At 34.9% G+C, this 25,139-nt stretch overlaps 1 protein-coding gene across 1 annotated transcript in view; it reads left to right on the forward strand.

Moving 5' to 3' along the window:
* LOC137655676 (integrin alpha-PS2-like) overlaps nt 1-25,139 on the forward strand; it is a 698,738-nt gene that overhangs the window by 572,844 nt on the left and 100,755 nt on the right. The window contains 2 exon segments of the mRNA XM_068389635.1: nt 17,754-17,929; nt 22,699-23,052. Coding sequence (XP_068245736.1) covers nt 17,754-17,929; nt 22,699-23,052 — 530 coding nt within the window.

Genomic DNA, 25,139 nt, shown 5'->3' on the forward strand with positions numbered 1-25,139 from the left:
TTATATGCCTTTGAAAACTAATGAATTAAGGTTAAAAAATACTTTCACGAGAAAACTATCACAAGCAGGTAAGAGACTACGGAAAAAAGACTCGATACCAAAAAGAGGAAATTATAGTTTCGTGTAAATTTACAAAACATCTAATCAACTAGTTGCGTAAATTATAGCCCTTCACTGTAATGAGTTATTCAAATGAATAAAGATTCCGTTCTTCATAACAAAAAGTAGGAAACATTGTTTATGAAGGGAGGAATCGTGTAGAGATCGGAAAACTAATGATTATCGTAAATCATGCAGCGAATGAAATAACTAGTGTTGTTGTGAAAGGTGCACTGTTTACAAAAACGTAATTCTAATCGGAAATTTTCCGTAAAAATATAGCGTTATCAGTCGTATTTCGGTAAAGTACAGGCGACCGTAAATTTTACCCTAGTTTGTTATTATCTTTACGCCTTGGTGACCGTAATATAGCTCATTTACGCCAATATATCCATTTTTTTAAAACGGTAAATGACTGGCAACCTTTATTCCAGGAATTTTACGGTTTGTTACGGCAAATCTCTAAGTGTGACGTAAAAAGAAAAAATTCTATTTGAGCACTTTGGCTGTCAGACAAAAAGGTAGATTGGTGAGACATACCAAGCAAAATAGAAAAAGAAATAAAGGACCATCATATACATAACTTCTGAGGAAAGTAATACAGTCGAGAAACAATATAAGAAATGGGAAGAAAGAGGAAGGACTATCAAGGACATTACTGGAAAAAAAAAAATTGAAAAAGCCATATATTCATATCACGGGTAATGGTATAAAAATATCAGCTTGTGTATATAAGAGAAGGCGGATAAATATGGAATGTAATAGGTCGGGAAGATTGTTTTGTACATAATGTTAGTAGAGGAAGAGAAATAGAAGGGAATAAAGAGGAAGGGAAATAGAGGGGGAATAAAGGTGATGAGAAATAAAAGGGGATCAAAGAGGAAGAGATATAAAGGGGGCGGTAATAAAGGTGATGAGAAACAGAAGGGGGATAAAGACGAAGAGAAATAGAGGGGGAATAAAGGTGATGAGAAACAGAAGGGGGATAAAGAGGAAGAGAAATAGAGGGGGAATAAAGGTGATGAGAAACAGGAGGGGGATAAAGAGGAAGAGAAATAGAGGGGCGGGAATAAAGGTGATGAGAAACAGAATGAAATTGATGTAGTTTAGTGGAAGTAGCTGTAACTTTCCATCTTTTGCTGGAAGGAAAAAAAATTATTGGTTGTGAGGTAAGGTGGCTTTCTGTTCAATCTCTATCTTTGATCACAACTGTTCTCTAGCTTTTTATCTTTGCTGGCTAATACCAATTCATGGGTCATTTAGGCTTTTCGTTTCATTGCGTCACATTATTGGATCCTTGAGCGTGATATAGCAACGAAAAAAAATAATCTAAATATGGAGTTATTTCTTGTTTTCAAAATTTCACAGCATCGCTTATCGCAAGATGTTAGCTACTGCTATTAACATATAGATAGTAAAATATAGTAGCTCTCTATAGCGTCGACACAAACACAACTGCCAATTTTATTATTATTGCTGGAAAAATCAAATTATTCTTATATTTTGTATTTGGTATTACATAGGTGATCGTATATGATGTTATTTATTGAAATGGGAAATTCTGAATTCCCAGTATACGTAACTATAAGACGAAATGTACTTGTGATTATTTCGTAAAGCTCACAACTCAAGTCCTTCACTCCATGCACTGTTTATCGTATGCGCAGCGACAGGCACATAGCAAACTATTTCTGAACAGAAGGCGCTCTTGTTCCACCCAGCGAGCCGCCCATTGCAGGAGATGTTAAATATCTACTACATATGCACGCACCGCCGACTTTCTTATTTATAGCTGTATGTGTACACGAATCAGAGCAGAGTACATATAGTCGTTAAATGTTCCTGTCTTTTTTTTTATGCCGTATGCCAGACAGAAATACCATACAGCCATATACCGAGTCACGTGTAGACCACATAAGGTCAGAAATACAATGTTTCGAGGTGTAGGCAGAAAAAGAACTCTCTCCTGAGATGACTTAACTTGGCCGGACTTCGGGTTATAGATTTTTTATTGGCAGCTGGTCAGCCATATGACTTCAGATTGGTGATGGGTTGTTCTTTAAATGGCGGGGAGTCCTTTAAAAGATTCCAACGAGTATAAGATTGTGGGAGTAATACTTTTAGGATTTCATCCTTGCTAGCTTTAATTCAATCACAAGTGAAAGAGGTCAGAATAGCTCTTACTTTTTCTTGGAGCCACCTACTTTTAGGGAAATCTATCTATCTATCTACTTGTATATCATACACCTATACACAAACAGTCACACACACACACGTATATATATATATATATATATATGTGTGTGTGTGTGTATATATATATATATATATATATATGTGTGTGTGTATGTGTATATATATAAACAATCAAGATAATACATTTTAAGAACAGTAACAACATTTATTTAGATCTTTCATATATAAACTATAAAGACTTAAAAACCAAGAAGGGTAATAAGAGAGAACCGTATGCCTCGTTCATCCTCAAGCAAGAGAACTCTAATCCGAGACAGTGGAAGACCATGGTACAGAGGCTATGACACTACCCAAGACTAGAGAACAATGGATTAATATTGAAATGTCCTTCTCATAGAAGAGCTGCCTACCATACCTAAAGAATCTCATTTACCCTTACCAAGAGGAAAGTAGCCACTGAACAATTACAGTGCAGTACTTAACCCCTTGTGTTGTCAGGTGTATGAGGAAAGAGGCGAATGTGGAAAGAATAGGCTAGGAAAAAGAATATGAGCCGTAACCAGAGACAGGGATCTAATGTAGTAATGGCTGGCCAGTCAAAGGACCTAATAATTCTCTAGTGGTAGTATCTCAACGGGTGGCCAACCTACTAACTGCCCATTAATGTCTATGATCCTTGTAGTCGCAGAGCGTTTGCAGTTCCTAGCGAGTTTTGAGGTAGCCCACAAACAGCATAAATGTATTTAGATTTTAGCTCGATATAAAATACCTTCAATATATGTATTTGCAAGCATCATATACAAAGAATTCTTTACAGTGTCTCTCGCAAAAAAAATTACGTATTGGGCTGGTGGGACCAGACTGTCGAAAACAGCAACTACAGAGCTATGAGATGAGCATGAGAATTTAGATGATGATTATGATTCCATTACTGTGTAGAGCAAAGTTGAGTTATGGTCTCTTCACAAGTGATCGTATAACATTAATGGGAGAATGATCGTTGATGACAAGTAAGAATGTCCTTTCTCTCTCTCTCTCTCTCTCTCTCTCTCTCTCTCTCTCTCTCTCTCTCTCTCTCTCCGGTATCTGTGTATGTATGTATGTTTGTGGTTATGCCTCTTCATTTATTTTGGTATAAGTATACTGTTTGTTGTACATAACATATCTCCCCTTATAAATGTAAATAGGCATAATTATAGTCTTTTGATTTCAAACGTAGCTGCATAATCTCGACTCCGGAGAAATGTTTGGCTCTATTGTTTACTATTTTTTTTTCTCCATTTTCTTGCCTTGGATTTTTTGTCGATAGCTGAGGTTGATGCGTTAGGGTATCCTAGCATGCAAATTACCCCTATGCGTCGATTAACCATATTTACCAGGTTGGCAAAGAGACCACTATCAGGACTGCGGAAGACTAAAGTATTCAGAGTATTCTGGCCATATGTGTTTTTTTTTTTTTTTTTTTTTTTTTTTTTTTGGGGGGGGGGGCTATGACGTCTGGTCTTTTAGCTCCGGATAATTTTGATACCTATACCTTGGATTTTTTTCACCGTCTATCACTTATTTTTTCATGGGATAATTGGACGTTCCCTTACGATAATTTAAGTTACGTCTTATCAAGAAAAACCACCTGCTAACCCTATACTGAATCTGAAGCTCTGTGTTTGCAGCTATTTTTCTTGCCTCTTATACAGGAGGTTCAGTACCGTATATGTCAGGTTTTATTAATGGCTTAATCATATCGATTAATTTACTCTTCCGCGCAATGCAATAGTCATCCTTTGTTGATTTTTTTTGTCTAGTTCCTGGTACCCAAAAGAACCCATTGGAATTTCACTTAAGCTCTCCATCTGTGGTCATCTACGCCAGGGCAATTACTTCAGCCGTTCCTCAACTCTTCCATTAACTGGGCTTGTGGGAAGTAGGCGTTCGTTGGCTTTTACGTCGAAGGCTTTCATATTTGGCCTCTCCGTAATCCCTCTCTGATGAATAGACTGGAAATGGGTAACGTATGGCCAATAAAACGATGCACCACTGCCGTACCTGATGGAAAATTTCCCGGCTCTAATCGAAATAGACCCCATCTTTGCAATTCAATTTACCTTTAGAGCTCTCTCTCTCTCTCTCTCTCTCTCTCTCTCTCTCTCTCTCTCTCTCTCTCTCTCTCTCGCTCTCTCTCTCTCTCTCTCTCTCTCTCTCTCTCTCTCTCTCTCTCTCTCTCTCTCTCTCTCGAAATAGACCCCATTTTTGCAATTAAATTTACCTTTAGAGCTCTCTCTCTCTCTCTCTCTCTCTCTCTCTCTCTCTCTCGAAATAGACCCCCATTTTTGAAATTCAATTTACCTTTAGAGCTCTCTCTCTCTCTCTCTCTCTCTCTCTCTCTCTCTCTCTCTCTCTCTCTCTCCTCTCTCTCTCTCTCTCTCAATAGACCCCATTTTTGCAATTCAATTTACCTTTAGAGCTCTCTCTCTCTCTCTCTCTCTCTCTCTCTCTCTCTCTCTCTCTCTCTCTCTCTCTCTCTCTCTCTCGAAATAGACCCCATTTTTGCAATTCAATTTACCTTTAGAGCTCTCTCTCTCTCTCCTCTCTCTCTCTCTCTCTCTCTCTCTCTCTCTCCTCCCTCTCTCTCCTCCTCTCTCTCTCTCTCTCTCTCTAAATAGACCCCATTTTTGCAATTCAATTTACCTTTAGAGCTCTCTCTCTCTCTCTCTCTCTCTCTCTCTCTCTCTCTCTCTCTCTCTCTCTCTCTCTCTCTCTCTCTCTCTCTCTCTCCGTAGTAATTACTGTGTTGGGTAATTTACCATTTTTATTAAAGCTGTATGTGATTGTCTTTCTTTCTGTCTTGCATTTCAATTATTACAATAATTACCTTCAGGCAATAACCAAATTGAGTTCCAAGCACGAGTGGCATCTTATGCAAAGCTCTTAATCATCGCAAAGATGGAGTTGACATGAAAAGGTCATAAACTCAGTTTCTATTGTTGGTTTTATAATGTTTTCCCTTTTGTCTTCATGTTGTTTTATGACGTTGGCTAGTCACTGCTCTCTCTCTCTCTCTCTCTCTCTCTCTCTCTCTCTCTCTCTCTCTCTCTCTCTCTCTCTCTCTCTCTCTCTCAAAGTCTATGCCCCCACTAATCAGGATCTTATTGGGCCTCCTCGATTCTTGTTTGAGATGCAGTCCGTTATTAAAAGTTTCAGAACGACCTCTAGTGGTCTTATATATTATTATTATTATTATTATTATTATTATTATTATTATTATTATTACCATCTAAGTTACAACCATAGCTGGAAAACCAGGATGCTATAAGTATGGAAGTTTCTGTGAAATATACCTTTCTTTTTCATTGTTCAGTGGCCACATTCCTCTTGGTAAGGGTAGAAGTGATTCTTTAGCTATGGTAAGCAGCTCCTCTTGGAGAAGGACACTCCAAAATCAAACCATTGTTCTTTAAGTCCTGAGTAGTGCCATATTATGAAAGTGTATGAGAGGGTAATAAAAAAGAAAATAATGAACCATTTGGTCAAAAATAATTTGTTTAATATGGGTCAACACGGTTTCGTACCTGGAAAAAGTACACAGACCCAACTGATAGCTCACTATGAAAACATATACAATAATATGATAAAGGAAAAAGACACAGATGTGATCTATCTAGATTTTGCAAAAGCCTTTGACAAGGTAGACCATAACATATTGGAGAAAAAAATGAGAAAGCATAATATTGTGGGAAAGATAGGAAAATGGGTAAAAGAATTCCTGCAAAACAGAAAACAGATAGTGGTTGCAAATGACGAGAAATCAGATGAAGCCCAGGTAATATCTGGTGTGCCCCAAGGTACGGTATTAGCTGCACTGCTATTTGTTATTATGATCTCAGACATAGACTGTGATGTTGAAAACTCCGTAGTGAGAAGTTTCGCCGATGACACAAGAATAAGTAGAGAAATTACTTGTGATGAAGATAGGAACTCACTACAAAGAGATCTAAACAAAATATATGAATGGGCGGAGATAAATAGGATGGTATTTAACTCCGATAAATTCGAATCAATAAATTATGGAAACAGAGAAGGAATGGTGTATGCATACAAGGGACCTAATAATGAGACAATCACAAACAAGGAAGCAATTAAAGACCTTGGTGTAATTTTAAATAGGAATATGTTATGCAACGACCAAATAGCAACACTGTTGGCTAAATGTAAAGCAAAAATGGGAATGTTATTCAGACTTTAAAACAAGAAAAGCTGAACACATGATTATGCTTTACAAAACTTATGTGCGTAGTACACTCGAGTACTGCAATGTGATATGGTACCCACACTACCAAAAGGATATTGCGCAAATAGAGAGTGTACAAAGGTCCTATACTGCTAGAATAGAAGAAGTTAAGGACCTTGATTACTGGGAAAGACTGCAATTTTTAAAACTATACAGTCTAGAAAGGAGAAGAGACGCTACATGATAATACAAGCATGGAAGCAAATAGAAGGAATTGCTGAAAACATCATGGAGCTTAAAGTATCAGAAAGAGCAAGCCGAGGTAGATTAATAGTACCAAAAAGCATTCCAGGTAAACTGAGAAAGGCGCACAGGACATTAATCCACTATGCACCAGCATCGATAATGCAGCGACTATTAATGTGCTGCCAGCTCATCTAAGAAACATATCAGGAGTGAGCGTAGATGCGTTTTAAAAATCAGCTCGATAATTACCTAAGATGCATCCCAGACCATCCAAGACTGAAGATGCAAAAATACACCTGAAGATGTATTAGCAACTCTCTGGTGGATATACGAGGTGCCTCACACTGAGGGACCTGGGGGAACCCAAACAAAAAATAAGGCAATAAGGCAATAAGGTAAGGGTCTGTACCATGGTCTTCATGGTCTTCCACTGTCTTGGGTTGGAGTTTCTCTTGCTTGAGGTACACTTGGGCACACTATTCTATCTTATTTTTTTTCCTCTTGTTTTGTTAATGATTTTATAGTTTATATAGGAAATATTTATTTTAATGTTACTCTTTTTAGAATATTTTATTTTTCCTTGTTTCCTTACCTCACTGGACTATTTTGCCTGTTGGAGCCCCTGGGCTTGTAGCATCCTGCTTTTCCAACTAGGGTTGTAGCTTATTAAGTGATGATAATAATAATAATAATAATAATAATAATAATAATAATAATAATAAAAGAAAGTCATACATATGTCTTGATTGTAGACGATGCCCCATTGCAGGAACTCGGTATGCTGTAGTACCAAACAATAAATATGCATTTGGTAAAAATAAAAGTTCTCAGCTTGTTTGTTATGAAATAATTAATTACATACATGTGCTGATATTCAACAACATACATTAGTGACTAAATGATTATAAATAATTGCTTCAGGGAATGTGCTGTGCATAGCGATTGATATTCCTTACTCCATAGTTTCATTTGTGAGAAAATGCTATTTATTCGTGTAGAATTTAAATATGAACGCCATAACCTGCTGTATAATTAAGTGGAAATAACTGGTTTATTCTAAAAGTGATACTTTTACTCTAGGCTCTAGGCTCAATACTACGCAGTACTCTAGAAGTTTTATCCAGCTGTTACCAAGTTGTGGAATGATCTTCCTAATCGGGTAGGTTGAATCAGTAGAACTTCAAAAGTTCAAAGTTGGAGCAAATGCTTTTTTGTTGACCAGGCGGACATGAGTCTTTTTATAGTTTATTTATGACATATTTGTTTTTGATGTTGTTAATAGTTTATATATGACATGTCTGTTTTGACGTTACTTTTTTTAGAATGATTTATTGTTAATTTGTTCTCTTCATTTATTTATTTCCTTATTTCCTTTCCTCACTGGGCTATTTTTCCCTGTTGGAGCCCCTAGGCTTATAGCATCTTGCTTTTCCAACTAGGGTTGTAGCTTGGATAGTAATAATAATAATAATAATAATAATACTTCAATCCACAATAGAAAAGGAGACGAAGGCATGGTTGGACCACCGTGTGGTCCCTAAAGGCCCAAATACACTACCAATCATGATTGTACAATATCCGTGTCTATACAAGCATATCCTTTGTGAGTGGTTGTAGCTGAATGTTTATAAAAATTTAGTTACACCCACTCACAAAGGATATGCCTGCACAAACACGGATATTGTACAGTCATGATTGACAGTGTATTTGGGCCTTAAGAGACGCATTTGAAGGTGCAACCGTACAGAATTTCAGAAAGAACTTGATTTCCGATGAAAAAAAAAATTCTCATTTTCTCTACCTTACAGGTACGCTCTTAGCTCTTAACACTGAGCGCGATACAAAAAGAGGCCAAGCCTTTGAGAGTGAGATTATTACAGGGTTACAGTCATCTCTTGGTGTGAATTTATCGGCAAACCAATGATTATTGAAATCCATTGTGGGGATATTTTTTTTTTTTCATATAGTTCAACAATAGGGACTTCGATATGGATAATCATAATTTCCTAATCCAATCAAGCTCCATTCTTAGCGAAAATTTGTATGCTTAAGAATAACCTGAGAGAGAGAGAGAGAGAGAGAGAGAGAGAGAGAGAGAGAGAGAGAGAGAGAGAGAGAGAGAGAGAGAGAGAGAGAGAGAATTTTTAGTCACAACCTTAAATCTCAACTTTAAGTTGTCTCTTTACTTTGTAAAAATAAGTCACTTCTGAATAACTGTCACGGACTGATCTCTAATATATGAGGAAAACTTCCAGTGATGTTATTACCAGTCTCTGCAAGTATCTAAAATGATATATTGAACTTTAAAGTGAGCCAAAAAAAATTATCACAATAGAAATTGTAAAATATCGACGATGTCCTTTTGTAAAAAAGATGAAAGACAAATTTTTGTACGGTGATTATGTTGATCCAGCACCATTACTGTAGCGTGACCTCCAGTGTGACCTTCCGTAAGGGAAGGGTCATTTCCACATCTTAGTGGCAATGATAGGAAAGAAAAGCTAGAAGCCCAGGAGTCCTAACAGCGGAAATAGCCCAGGGAGGAAAAGAAACAAGAAAAAAATAAATATTTTAAGAACAGTAACATTAAAACTATCAAAAAAAAACTCTAGCAAAACTAGAGGAAGAGAAATAAGATAGACTAGTGCGCCCAAGTGTACCCTCAAGCAAGAGAACTCTAACCCAAGACCGTGGAAGACCGTGGTACAGAGGCTATGGCACTACCCAAGACTAGAGAACAATGGTTTAATTTCAGAGTGTCCTTCTCCTAGAAGAGCTGCTTACCTTACCTAAAGAGTCTCTTCTACCCTTACAAAGAGGAGAGTAGCCAATGAACAAATACAGTGCAGTAGTTAACCCCTTAAGTGAAGAAGAATTGTTTGGTGATCTCAGTGTTGTCAGGTGTATGAGGACAGAGGAGAATTTGTAAAGAATAGGCCAGTCTATTCGGTGTGTGTGTGTGTGTGTGTGTGTGTGTGTGTGTGTGTTTGTAGGCAACTAGTACTGTCTGGCCAATCAAAGGACCCCATAACTCTAGCGGTAGTATCTCAACGCGTGGCTGGTGCCCTGGCCAACCTACTACCTATATATATATATATATATATATATATATATATATATATATATATATATATATATATATATATAATATATATATGTATATATATATATATATATATATATATATATATATATATGTATATATACTGTATATATATATGTATATATATATACACATAAACACACACAATATATATATATATATATATATATATATATATATATATATAAATATAAATAAATAAATCTAAAACCGTCGCCCACACCTAGAGTGGAAAGTCACTTTGACGGAGCAATCTATTCCAAAATCAATTCGGTCCAGGCCATCATTATCGTCAATATTTGCAAGCCCAATCAAATTCAAATTCCTTATACGGTCCATGCCATCATCATCCAAACCAATATTCTTTCGAGAGCAATCCAATTAAAATATGTGTTCGTTCTAGTCAATAATCTTAGAATTTCCATCAATCAATAATAGCTTTCAAAAACAGAAAAGGGAAGAGGAGGATGTACAGCCTGCAGTAAAATAGATAAAAGAAACTTACGAACACGCGTAGGAGACAACTATCACTCGTGAGAGGTAGACCTTATTTTTTTTTTCCTTATTTTTTGTTTGGGTTCCCCCAGGTCCCTCAGTGTGAGGCAACTCGTATATCCACCAGAGAGTTGCTAATGCATCTTCCGGTGTATTTTGCATCTTCTAGTCTTGGATGGTCTGGGATGCATCTTAGGTATTCATCGAGCTTATTCTTAAACACATCTACGCTCACTCCTGATATGTTTCTTAGATGAGCTAAGAAACATATCAGAGAGGTATGAGTTAGATAAGTAGCATGTATGATTCTTTTGTCAAAGTAGAAAATGGTTTAGATGAAGTGGATGAATTTCTTATAGAGATAAGTAAGATTTTGGTATTGGATGATAAAAGTTACTGGATAATAGGAGTGTGGATGGAAATCATAATAAAAAAAAAATTATAATGACATGGAAGGGATAACTAAAATAGTCTTTGAAGGCCCTGTTAATCTAAGAAAATGCCATGTTCCAGAATACGACTCGGTAATGAAGAAAGTCAGGTGAATACTTGTGTGGGAGTAGATGTGAAAGGTTTTGTCAAAGTAAGTGGGGAGAAATGGGAAGGATTAAAAAATTTCCAACCCTTAACCCCCAAGGGGTTATTTTTTCCCCAGCACATTTTGCAGTATATATTTTTTAAATTGCTCTAACAGCCTTAATTTTTGTCATAGAGAGGTCAGGTTGGTCTCATTTTCTTGGAAAATGCCTGAATTTTCTCAAAAAAAATATTAAAAATATGAAAAAAAAAATGTATAGCATTTTTTTGCAAGGATGTACCGGTACGTCCATGGGGGTAAAGGGATGAGTTTTGTGAAACGTACCAGTACGTCCTTTGGGGGTAAAAGGGTTAATTTACATTTACATTTTGTTTTGGTTTACCAAATCTTTCAGAGGCAGAGCGAGGGGGAAAGAGGTAATTAAGTTGGAGTCACACATGCAAATATATTGTGGTGGTTGGTAACTGAACGCATAAAACTTTAGGGCACATTTAAAGGTGCGATCGCACATTACTGTATATTGCTCATGTCGGCTGCCGAGCCTGAATCGCTACTATTTTTTTTCTTTTTTCTCTGGTCGGCATAATATACCACCGATTAATTGTAATTCCCGGTATATTTATCGTTAACAGAGGCCATTGTGATGCCAGTCTTTGGTAGATATGTATTTATATATGATTTACATTAGCATTTTTCCGTTGAGGGCCGTAGCTGAAGCTATATGCCTTGCGACTAGGCGCACCTCTGTCAGGCCAAACGTTAAGCCAACCCGTCATACCGAACTCAGTCTTTGACAAGTCTTGTTAAGAGTCCTGATATAATAGGACAGGGATGTTCACAAACATCTTCATTCACGGTTCTCCCTTCCAAGTTCATTTTTGGTGTCTCTAGAATGTTTGAGAGGGAAGATCCCCCTGAATATTACATACTGCCACAGAGCCAGCTGTGATATTAAAGGGCTTGATATTAACTCATTCGTTGTCCATTTTTGTATGTTGGTTTGCTGTGATAAATTTTTATTATTCTTTTCTTTGATGTATTGACTTTAATTAAAACCTTATAATGTGGAGCCTTTTAAATACCATCTGGTAAATGTTGCCACACCTGCTAGACCTTTGTTCAGTGCTGTTGTCTTATGCACCCAGTTCAACTTAGAAATTAAAGTTGTGCGGAACATATACAAGTTACTTATGCCTTACGAACATCCTACCTTCAACAAGCCGTTATGGACCCGAAATATATACACTTGCCCATGTACAGACTCGAGCCCTGATAAGAATTTGCTTTTCAAATCATAGTGCTACCGAAAACTACATGGCGCCACCCACCACCATACGTACCAACCTCCCTGATTGTAGGATCATACATTCACGTATGCCTTTTTGTTGCCTTAGTTCCATTTTCATCTCCTCATTTTCACCTTTTAACTTCTCATTCTCTACTACCAGCTTCTTTTTACGTGTATTACTCAACCGCAATTCTTCTTGTATTACCTTCACTTTCTCCTCAATTTTCATTGGCAATTCTAATTCCTACCTCCACAACATTTCCCTGTATCTGGCAGTCCTGTTTCTTTCCATCTTGGAACTCCCTGTTCTGGTACCAAAACAGTGTGGCAAGATTCAAAGAAACCCCACACCCTTGAATCTAAAGTGTTGACAAAATCTCTATTCAGCACAAACTTTCTCCCTTCTTTATCTTTTCAATTGGAATCTTGAACAGAAAGGATATTCAAACTAACAAAAAGGGTATTTACAGTATACTAACACTAACAAGATTCTAAACACCCAAGAAATCACAAAATGGAAATACATGTGTATCTAGAGCCGTCACCCACACACTACTATAGACTGGAACATTTGGAACAGCGCTTTATTGCAGTTCAACTAGCTGACGTAAACTCGTATCAATCACAGTTCAACTAGCTGACGTAAACTCGTGTCAATCACAGTTCAACTAGCTGACGTAAACTCGTGTCAATCACAGTTCAACTAGCTGACGTTAACTCGTGCCAATCACAGTTCAACTAGCTGACGTAAACTCGTGCCAATCACAGTTCAACTAGCTGACGTTAACTCGTGCCAATCACAGTTCAACTAGCTGACGTTAACTCGTGCCAATCACAGTTCAACTAGCTGACGTTAACTCGTGCCAATCACAGTTCAACTAGCTGACGTTAACTCGTGCCAATCACAGTTCAACTAGCTGACGTTAACTCGTGCCAATCACAGTTCAACTAGCTGACGTTAACTCGTGCCAATCACAGTTCAACTAGCTGACGTTAACTCGTGCCAATCACAGTTCAACTAGCTGACGTTAACTCGTGCCAATCACAGTTCAACTAGCTGACGTTAACTCGTGCCAATCACAGTTCAACTAGCTGACGTTAACTCGTGCCAATCACAGTTCAACTAGCTGACGTAAACTCGTGCCAATCACAGTTCAACTAGCTGACGTAAACTCGTGTCAATTTGACAGAGCAGTCAATTCCAATCATCATCCGCATCATTATTTCCAAGGGTAATCTCATTCAAATTTCTTATACGGTTTAGGTCATCATCATCCAAATCGATATTCTTCCAAAAGCAGTAAAATTCAAATCAATGTTCGTTCCTGTCAATGATATTATAATTTCCATCAATCAATACCAGCTGTTAAAATGGGAGAAAGGAAAAGGAGGAAGTACGGCCTGCAATAAAATAGAAAAAGAAACTTACGAACACTCGTAGCTGACTAAACTATCACACTAGCCAAAATAAATGTAGATAAACTAATTGTATTCACTACTGCGCCAAGCAAAGATATTATAATACATCATCATCATCAAGGTCACTGCAGGACAAAGGTCCAAGATATGTCTACCCACTCATATCTGTTTATGGTCTTACTATGCCAGTGTATACCCACAAATTTTCTTAGCATTTCAATCCATTGCCTTCTCTTCTTTCCCCTGCTCTTTTTGCAATCTCAAGGAACCCATTCTGTTATTTTCAATGTCCATCTATTATCTGTCATTGTCATTATATGTCCTGTCCATGTCCATTCCTTTTTCTTACATGTTAGAATATCCTCTACTCTGGTTTGTCCTTGTATCCATGTTGCTCCTTTCCTGTCTCTTCGTGTTATTCACATCAATATTCTTTCCATAGGTCTTTGAGTTGTAACTAGTTTAAGTTTGAAGGCTTTAGTAAGGCTCTATGTTTCTGACTCGTAAGTAAAAAACTGATTAAATACATTTTTTTTAGAGATAGTAGCATTTTACTTTTCATAATCTCATTTTGCTTACCAGAAGATCTCCATCTTATGCTTATTACCTTTGCCAACTTCGTTGCGGTGAAAGTAGTGTTTTGGTAGGCGTTGTCTGTGTGTGTGTTTATGATTCGCATAGCCCAAAAAAGCCCAAAAACTACTTGACAGAATCTCATGAAATTTTTAAGATGGTTGGCCATGGTCCAAGGATAATTTGAATAGATTTTCTGAGTGATTGTGTCAAAAGTCAGGGCCAATATTATGAAAAGGTAAAAAACGAATCACAAAACTCAAAAACTATTTGACCGAATCTCATGAAATTTGGTGAGATGATTGGCTATGATCCAAGGACAATTTGCTTAGGTTTTGGGAACGATTGCGACAAAAGATCGAGGTCACAAAAAGATAAAAAATTTCTTATTGTTATGTAGTAGTCATTGTTTATCCGGTTTGCATGAAACTAGTGCCAAAATTTGCATAATTCAATTGCTTATCTTGTGATATTCTGTACAATATGATACACTGATTTCATTACCCACGTTTGTGTATTTATTTGTATGTCTGTCTGTCTGTGTGTTTGTGATTCGCACAGCTCATAAACTATTTGACAGAATCTTATGAAATTTGATGGGATGATTGGCCATGACCCAAGGACAATTTGATTAGATTTTGGGAGTGATTGGGCCAAAATTCAAGTACAAGGTCACGAAAAGGTCAAAAAATGTGCTTTTGCCATATCGTGACCAATTTTTATCTGATTCTCATGAAACTAGTGCCTAAATGTGCGTAATTCAATTGCCTATGATAATGAGTAAATCGATCCATTCTAATAATGTAATATAATCCAAATATTCATAATAATCTCATCCTTCTGCAGTCTAAATAAAAGAATCAATTGCTCAATACATTATCTACTGTCCAAAACTGTCACATCCCAAAATTATAAATAAATAACCTTCAGTTTTACCACTACAGATTATCATTACCCCCAACTTTCTTCTTCTCTCTCTCCCTATCCCTCTTGTTCTGAAAGATATGGCAAACCGAAACGCAATAAAATTTATACCAAAAAATAAAAAGAAAACATGTGAATTAATCCTTCACAAAGACATAATTCAATGCCCTGCAGCTTCAGTCTGTGCCATAAGTAAGTGCAGTGAATAGGCTTGCGTATTTGTGTATTGCTGCTTGCAAAATTTACGAGGTAGTACCAAGGAGGGTAGTACAAAGACAACCAAGATGTTGACCTCATAGTAAACTTGACCGTCCGTTCGACGGTCTCTCTCTCTCTCTCTCTCTCTCTCTCTCTCTCTCTCTCTCTCTCTCTCTCTCTCTCTCTCTCTCTCTCAAATCTTGGTAATTTACGAACGACAATACCCTGTTATAATGTAATATTCTGGCGTTGTTTTTAACAACCATCTATACGCATAAGATGTAAGAGTTGATTGCACGCTAGTTGTAAGTAGTTCCAATTGCAGAAAATAAATATACATTTAGCGTTGTGTATTTGATCTTTGAGGAAGGTTTGATATATGAATACTCATGTGTAACATGTGTAACTATGTGTATTATCTATATATACCACAACTGTCTCTAATCATATTCAAATAATCTCCTAGTACCTTGTATAAATATAAAAACTTCCCGTTTCAGGACAAAGCTGGATGACAACCCTCTCAGGTAATGTGAACCTTACCAAAGGGGTTCACAATTTTTAATATTCAATAAGAAATATATTTTTTACATTAACTACACCAACATATCTTATACATCCTTCATTGAAACCTATCTTCTTTTTTCATAATTTACATTATATTTGGAAACCGTCTGTCTCCACAGTGAAATAGGTTATTAACTTCGTTTTCATATTGTAACCAATGGTATTAGTGAAATTTGATGGGATGATTGGCCATGACCTAAGGACAATTTGATTAGATTTTGGGAGTGATTGGGCCAAAATTCAAGTACAAGGTCACGAAAAGGTCAAAAATGTACTTTTGCCATATCGTGGCCAATTTTTATCTGATTCTCATGAAACTAATGCCTAAATGTACGTAATTCAATTGCCTATGATAATGAGTAAATCGTTCCATTCTAATACTGTAATATAATCCAAATATTCATAATAATCTCCTCCTTCTGCAGTCTAAATAAAAGAATCAATTGCTCAGTACATTATCTACTGTCCAAAACTGTCATATTGTAACCAATGGTATTAGGATAATAGAGAATCTTACACCTGTAATGTGTTCCATACCATGGCTACACCACAGAAGAGACTTTTGGTCATTAAGTAAAGTCTCAAGATATGAAAATGTCCCCTTTTGATCACGTATGCAAATCGAAGTTGATATTATTTTGGAGTAGGCAGTTTCCATGCTGGAGAGAAGGAGCAACCAGGCATCTAAAGTGCATTTCATTAATTAATGACCTTTACTACTAGTATATTAACAGTCATGCATTGGTGGTGCCTCTGTCTCTCTCTCTCTCTCTCTCTCTCTCTCTCTCTCTCTCTGCAGCAGAACTGGTTTGTGTAAGATTACTTTTATTATTAAAGAAAATTTTTAAAATTACTAGATGTCCTATTACAATATTCTTTAATTTGCCCACCCCCTTTTTTTTTTTTTAATTTTGCTGCCAAAATTAGCACTTTCTGGAATGCTGCCCACACTGCGGAGGACGAGGACATGGAAAGAGGTTCAAAGGAGATTTGCTAGAATATCCTAAAAGGCATAAAATAATAACCAGAAATCTAATATCTCTCTCATTTGTTCCTCCTGCCATGATTCTGTCCGCTTGTCCTTTTTTATCTTTATTTTTTTTTCAGGTCCCCTTAATTTCTGTCACATTAACATATTTGTTAGATTTACAGACCTTCAGAAGGGGTTGATTATGTTTCCAGGTAGCAATTAATATTTGGTTTTAGGGATGGCATGACTCCTCCAACTCAACACAAGGTCGAAAGATATTCAGCGAACATTGTAATGTCATATGATATAAGAATTAATGGTTGGACTGGAACTAAAGCTCAGGTTTAAGTGCTATGTTGTACTCGCCTGCAGCGCAGGATGACACAGGTGTGGAACTCGTGAATTAATATGGCCTTCATACATTCTATACAGTTGTAATTGTTCTTGGCTCAACATGTAACTTGTGTAGTAGAACGAAAAGTGTATTGTCTAATGCCTTCATTTGGCCTGTCTAATTTATGTTACAAATGGGTATTTATTTAGCTAAAGACACTAAAACGGTTAACTGGTGTAAGGTTACCAAATCCTAACATGGTATTTTTTATGTAACAGTACATCATTTTATCTTGTTAAGGTTAAACCAAGGTATCATCGTTTTGTTTATTTTTTTCTAGAGAGAATATTCCAACTTTATTTTCATTTGCCTATTATTCAGTTGCATTGCTTTTAATGATGTCGCACTATAATGTTACATGCATGTTAATCTTGTATAAATATAAACATCAGAGTTAAGAATCGATCGTATAAACGAGAGAATAAAAAATTGAAATCAGAATTTATTTAGAAAGTGTTTTAACGATTTTTTTCTTTTCTCCTTTCTTTTGACCCTTATCTTGGGTCTTCCCCTCATAGGCCAGGTCCATTCGTTATCTCTGCCCGAGCGAAACGATTATAAGATGACGTATGAAGGGCCAGCTACTGAGGATGACCAGTATCTCGGCTATTCCATGGCTGTGGGAGATTTCACTGGTGATGGACTGCAGGACGTGGCACTGGGAGTGCCAAAAGGTCTCAATTACACAGGCAAGGTAAGGAAGATGGAACCGAATTTTTTTTTTCTTTTTTTTAAGGTATTTTTTTTTCTTTTAGTTTTCTTTTAAAGGTAATTTTTCTTCTTTTAAATTTTTTTTTTAAAGGTATTTTTTTTTCTTTCAAAGTTTTTTTTTTTTTTTTTTTTTTTTTTTTTAAGGTATAGTCATTTATGTGATATGATCTAGTTTAATTTTCGTTAATCCAAAAAATGGTAGGCTATTGGATTTTAAGTTTATCGGATTTTCCTGCGGAGTTTAAGTATAGTGTCCATATAAAGACTAGGTAGGCATGGTGGTAAAATGCAATTAGTCAGATAATTTACGCATGTGAAGACTTGAACCATAAAACTGTAAAGTCAGGTCATTTCCAAATGGATGTTTTCGTCTGGACAGGTAAGGGAAGTTTAGTTTTCGGTGGAAATGTTTGTGCGTGTGTGTCTGTTTGCATGTTTATTTTTTGATAATGTAATATTTTTTTTTTTTTTTTTTGTCATTCATGTTACATTTGAATTCGTTTGAATATTCATTTTACATTTTGCAGCCATACAGGAATAGAGGTTTTTATTAGAGAAAACATTGTATTATATATTGTTTTTTTCTAATTTTCTCAATTATTTATGTTCTCTTTGTGAACAAATATTGCACGGGACCAAATAATTTAATATTTTTTCTACAGGATGTGCCACATTTTTCTTTTTTTATGATTTATTTTTTTTCAGGTTTGAAACGTATTTTTAGTTAATTATCTTTTTAATAATATTCCTAAACCTAGAAATATTTTCTACTTGCTGTTATGATCCCTTGTCAAGTCATGTCATTTTATGTTTGTAAGTGTATGTTGCTCCTTAAAAATTAACTTTCCTTTAAGAAAATGACGATTAAATCATATACCATCAGGATGGTGTTTAGCATTAGAATTACATTAATGGATGTTTTGGCATTTATCTACTTGCTATTAATGAAAGTTAACGTATTAAACTTGTTTAGTTTTCTAGCGGAAAAGTTCCATCCGAACCACATCCTCAATTTTTCCCCGAAGAAGTTTTCCATTTTTTTTTTTTTTTTTTTTTTAACGTATTAAACTTGTCTTGTATACTTTTCTAGCGAAATAGTTCCATCCGAACCACATCCTCAATTTTTCCCCGAAGAAGTTTTCCAAATTTTTTTTTTTTTTTTTTTTTTTTTTTTTTTAAGTTAACGTATTAAACTTGTATAGTTTTCTAGTGAAAAAGTTCCATCCGAACCACATCCTCAATTTTTCCCCGAAGAAGTTTTCCTATTTTTTTTTTCTTTTTTATTAAAGTTAACGTATTAAACTTGTATAGTTTTCTAGCGAAAAAGTTCCATCCGAACCACATCCTCAATATTTCCCCGAAGAAGTTTTCCATTTTTTTTTTCTCCAAGAAATGAGCTCAATTTTAGCCGGCACAATTTACGGTTATTGATGCCTGGAATATGCAAAGCCATAAATTTTATGATCGTGCTTCTGAAGTTAGTGCCCTGCTGAGGCCCATGCCACAACCCGGCGTGCCTAAAGAGCTGCTGTGCACCTGCTGCTGGTTTTAGGTATCCCTGCTGTCTCTTTTCAGCTGAGAAGTTTTTTATTTCAAAATATTAGGTCTTGGTGGTCTTGAATATGGCCCTTTAAGCTATCTAATGCTCTCAAGGACTGCACGTACTCTGACATCTGCTGTTCTTCTTTTTTTCAGTTTAGTTTTTGATAAAGGAATAAATGCGTATTATGTCGAAAGGTGAAAAAAAAGGATAGTATCATTTTGATTAAGAAATATAGTATATATAGATGAAATTATATGTAAAATAATGCAATATTGATGTTTACTGAACTTGTCGATTTTGTCTTGTATGGATTCTGTGATCAAAGATCTAAAGATTTTTTCATGTTACAAGATTCGATATTTCACAAAAGATGAAATATTTGAACGCATTTTCCCATTTCACAAAAAATTTAATATTTGAACGCATTTTCCCATTTCACAAAAAAATTATATATTTGAACGCATTTTCCCATTTCACAAAAAATTAAATATTTGAAGCATTTTCCAATTTCACAAAAAATTATATATTTGAACGCATTTTCCCATTTCACAAAAAATTAAAATATTTGAACGCATTTTCCCATTTCACAAAAAAATTGAATATTTGAATGCATTTCCCCATTTCACAAAAAAATTAAATATTTGAACGCATTTTCCCAAAGCGTACCGTCACGTTGTCATGGAAATCTGTAATTTGTTTTACGTTGTAGATTTGTTATTGCAGGTTGTTACAACGACGTTGGTTTTTGTTGTGCATAAGATAAAAACCAAATTATTTTGTTCACTGTAAAAACTATGGAAGAAAATTCATTAGGAAATAATAAAAAATAAGGTATAAAGATACGAATGTGAGGTTTTCCTTAAATCTCTAATCCCTTTAGGTCTTTATAGTTTTGCGAGAGTGGCATTTCTTCAACATTACTGTTAATTATAATATATATATATATATATATATATATATATATATATATATATATATATATATATATATATATATCTATATATATATATATATATATATATATATATATATATATATATATATATATATATATATATATCTATATATATATATATATATATATATATATATATATATATATATATATATATATATAAAAGCTAGAATAATTAAGAAATAAAGCGCAATGTTGTAATGAACTTGTTGCCAAATTCTTGTTCTAAAGGAACAAGAATAATTCTTCTTACTGAAATAAATTAGGTTTCAGCGCGATACCTACTCTAAGATTCCTCACATTCCATTAAATTAATTGGATTTAATATAACCACACTACCAAGCATGTCAAATGGCCACCCAATAATTGTTCATTCATTTGTTTTAGGTGTCTTATTTCTTTAATTTTCACAGTCATTTATACATAGATGCATTCATACAAGAACCAAACATATTTGTTTTGATGTTTACTTAAGTGTGTACTAATTTGGATAAAGTTATTGATTGAGTGACTGACTAAATCATTACTTGACGAGTGTATGTCCACTGCATGTGTGATACCCGTGGAGCTAGGGAAGCCGAGAGGAAGTCAACCGTGACGCCCTGTACTTAATCAGGACATTTATGGGTTCCCTCTCACTGGAGTCAACCACGCATAAAACAACAATTGATGGATGGACGCTTAATTCAATTTAACAACAAGAAAGGAATGTTGTCCGGAGCGTGAATTATGTATTTACTAAGCATATTGGTGGTTACAATTGAATACTGAAGGATCTCGACTAAATATCATCTTCGTCGAAATTAAGATAACTTATGAGGAAGTCTTGCAAAAAAGATGAGTCTTAAACTGTCAATACTTTACATTGTGCGTTAATTACTTCAGTTATACTTACTCGTTAGAATTTGAGAATAATAGTGATGGTGATATGAATGTTTATAAATGATTTTGGGGAATGAAACATTCATTCAGTTAAATTTCAATATTTATGTAAATATTTGCAATGGATATTTCATGGGTGGTATGCTTCCTATATATACATATATTATATATATGTATATATATATATATCTATCTATATTATATATATATATACATATATATATGTATATATGTATATACATATATATATATATATATATATATATATATATATATATATATATATATACATATATATATATATGTGTGTGTGTATATACTGTGTATATATATATAAATATATATATATATATATATATATATATATATATGTATATATGTATATACATATATTATATATATGTGTGTGTGTGTATATATATATATATATATATATATATATATACATATATATATATATATATATATATATATATATATATATATATATATATAATCATACAGTATTATAGCATGTTACTATGTAAGGGTATCGACCTAAGGAAAATCGTTATTGTACTCGAATGGATTAATTAAGGCGGGAAAGTCAAGAATTATTAGAAATACCGATGATTCAAAAAGCAAATCTTGAAAAGTATTTCAGCTTTTAATTTATAAATAGTTCGTTGGTCGTACTATCAAAAGAATCTTCAAGGTTCTTTATATTAATGATTTTTTTTTTCTAATCGTCTTCTCTTGCAGTGTTTACAATTGATTATTATTGAAGTATTTTACCTACGATTTTAGTGGTTTTACTGTTTTATCGGTCGTGGTTTTGGAGTAAAAGATCAACTGTTTAAAAAGATGGTGATGTAATCCGAATTATTGGTTCTGATGAAGTTAGAACGTACTAAAATTTGTACTATCTCTCTCGCTAGTTTTTTAAATGTCCATTTAATCATGTGTAAATTTTTACTGGGTGGTATATACATTTTGAGAAAGTATGCACACCATTTCAATTTCACACAATTTTTTTTTCTTAATCTCTATTAACAATAGTATTCGAGTGACCTTTTCATTATTGGTTCTTCAGAGAAAAGCCTTACAGTTCTGTCAAAATTATAGACTCTCATTCAAATTATACTTAATATTTGCGTTTATTTTGGCAGTCGTAGGTTTTCTAATAACTTGGGTAAGTGAACTATATTATATTAAGAAGAGTGATGTTTATGTCGAATGTCAAATTTTACTTATTTGTGGGTTTTAAATAGTAATTTATTTAAACATTAAGATGTATTTTCCGTAAGTCAAACAGATGTCAGGGTAAGGCAGGTCACTGAACTGTTCAGTAATTTCATATAACATACAACGATTGCTGATATAGTATCTGCAGGGGCAACCAAATCAGAGACAGCAGCAGGCGCAGCCCTTAAGCTTAAGACAGTTGGCTCTGAAAAGGTATGTAGGCTTAAGGAACGATGCCGCTAACAAAACAGAAGTTGAAGACCAAGAAGATCCGCCCCTCACTTGGCAAGAATGGTTCGAGCAGTCGGGGTTCCTCTTCCTACCCAAGGCTCATGAAGGGTATAAGGCCGTCGACATCTGGAACCTGACGCAGGATTCCCTAGATGAAACTTCCTACGGCTCCTACTCCATGGCCGTTGGGGAATTCGATGGCCTGCCCGGTCAAGACCTGGTGGTAGGGATCCCCCGGGGTGCCAACACCAAAGGAAATCTAACTGGAAAGGTAGTGTTTGAATGGCTCTTGTACCCCGAGAGCGTCAGCCAAAATTGTTCAGCATCGTAACTCAATGTGGCATCTGTGTTGTAATCTTTGTCCCCTCGATGTTGTTTAATGGTACTGATAAGCCTGGCTATTTGCCCCTGCGTTCTCCTTTGGCAAAAGGCCATTGTGGTCACTGGCTATATCAGTGGCGAGTGACTTTGGTAAAGGAGAGGCAGTGAACCTAACGCTTCAGGTCAATGTTATGAAACGGCGCAAGATGGAAATCTTGCCAGAGCTCTTGCTGTTGAATATGATGAAGCTCATGGTAAGGTCGCCTCTTCAGGTAGTGACTTTCTAACTAAAAAAAAAAAAAGCTTAGGAGGCCATCTCTTCACTGAGAAGGATTATATTTTAGTATTTGATGATGTGCTCTGGAAAACTTTTCAAGTTGAGTTGATGCAAGGCTTGATGAATGTTACTGCATCACGTTGTTAGGTAATCGCCATGACTCATTGAAATGTAATGTATTAACAAATATTTATATTTCAGATTAGTTAAGTCCAATAACTTTCTTCGTAGTTGCCTGTGCAGTATGGCACCTCTCCATTTTTATTTTCTAAAACTCATGATACAAATGTTATTATCATTGCCCTGGTATTGTATTATTTGTAGCAATCACTGTACTATTTAATTTGATATGCTTTTTACTGTATTTGGGTAAGTACACGAGAATGTGGTCTCGAAAATATATCTTCTAGCAGAGAAGCTTGCTGATTAAAATTTATGTTACATATATATTGTATTTTTAATGTTATGATTATTCTCTATTGTTGTTTGTTCTTATATTATCTTGCTTTGCCTGTTTTGTTTTTATTTTGGCAAATTTCTAGTAAGTAGAGTGCTTTTGTGCCATTCGTTAGAATATTGTTTGCTTTCATTTGATTTTTCTTGTAGCTTTTTAGTTCGCTTTTATAGTCTACTGTGTAGTTGATTTGGTCTGGTATTCTTTTCTTTTGGCTGTGAATTAAATGCGCTTTAGATGTTTTAGTTTGATAGTTACCTTATTTTTATTATATAGTATACCTAAGTTTTTAAGCATCAATTCTTATTGATTTTTTACCTTATGTTATATTTTATTGTACTGAAAAAAAAATACTTGTTAAGCTGTATATTTCTTGTCCATTGTTTCTGCTGTAGGTTCATATCTTATTTCGAAATCATCGGAGCTTTACATTGAAAAGTGACATTCCATTTTTTTCTGACCTCTTTTATGACTAAAAAACTAAGTAATCGGTTTTTTTTTTTTTTTATATATAAAGTTGACTGACTTGAGACTGATTGATGCTCTTGTAGATCTTTTGATTATATACAAACCTTTCAGGTGTTAGCAAAAAGTTTCATTCGACGGTATTCGTAAGATTTGCAAGTTATGAAAAGTACCAGGAGGAAAAAGTTTTCACTTGCGAAGCCGAGATTCTCTTGTGATCAAGGTTTGTAATAAGGAGGTTAATGTGGAATGTGGCTCAATCCCGATTTAAAAAAAAAAAAAAAAAAAAAAAAAAAAAAAAAAAAAAAAAAAACTCGTCGAATCGGATTCCGCTTTGACATTAACGATGGAAAAACGCTGCTACAATAGAATATGAAGATCGATTTGACAGACTAAATATCAATCTTAGTTAGAAGTTGATAAGAAAGATTTGATTGTCATCTGCAAATATACTGTACAGCGTCTGTAATCAAATTTTAACGATTTGACAGACTTCGTATCAATCTTAGTTAGAAGTTGATAAGGCAGATTTGATTGTCAACTGCAAATATACTGTACATCGTCTGCAATCAAATTTTAACGACACTGTTTACAAATGTTAGTCAATATCCGTCCACTGTGCAGTGAGGAATGGTAATCACAGATTTACATTTCTTCGATTAATTCATCATTCAGTTAATTCTTTTTTTGCGATTTTTTAGCAAAATAAAATATTTTTAGTTGGTTAGATACTCGCATTAGATAATGTCTTTTTTACAGTCGAATTTGGATTACATTCTCGTATTATGTAATATTTAGAACTCCATAACTGGGCATTTTTTCCGTTTAATATAGTTTCACA

This window comes from Palaemon carinicauda, chromosome 16, assembly GCF_036898095.1.
Source record: "Palaemon carinicauda isolate YSFRI2023 chromosome 16, ASM3689809v2, whole genome shotgun sequence".
In the NCBI taxonomy this organism is placed as follows: Eukaryota; Metazoa; Arthropoda; class Malacostraca; order Decapoda; family Palaemonidae; genus Palaemon; species Palaemon carinicauda.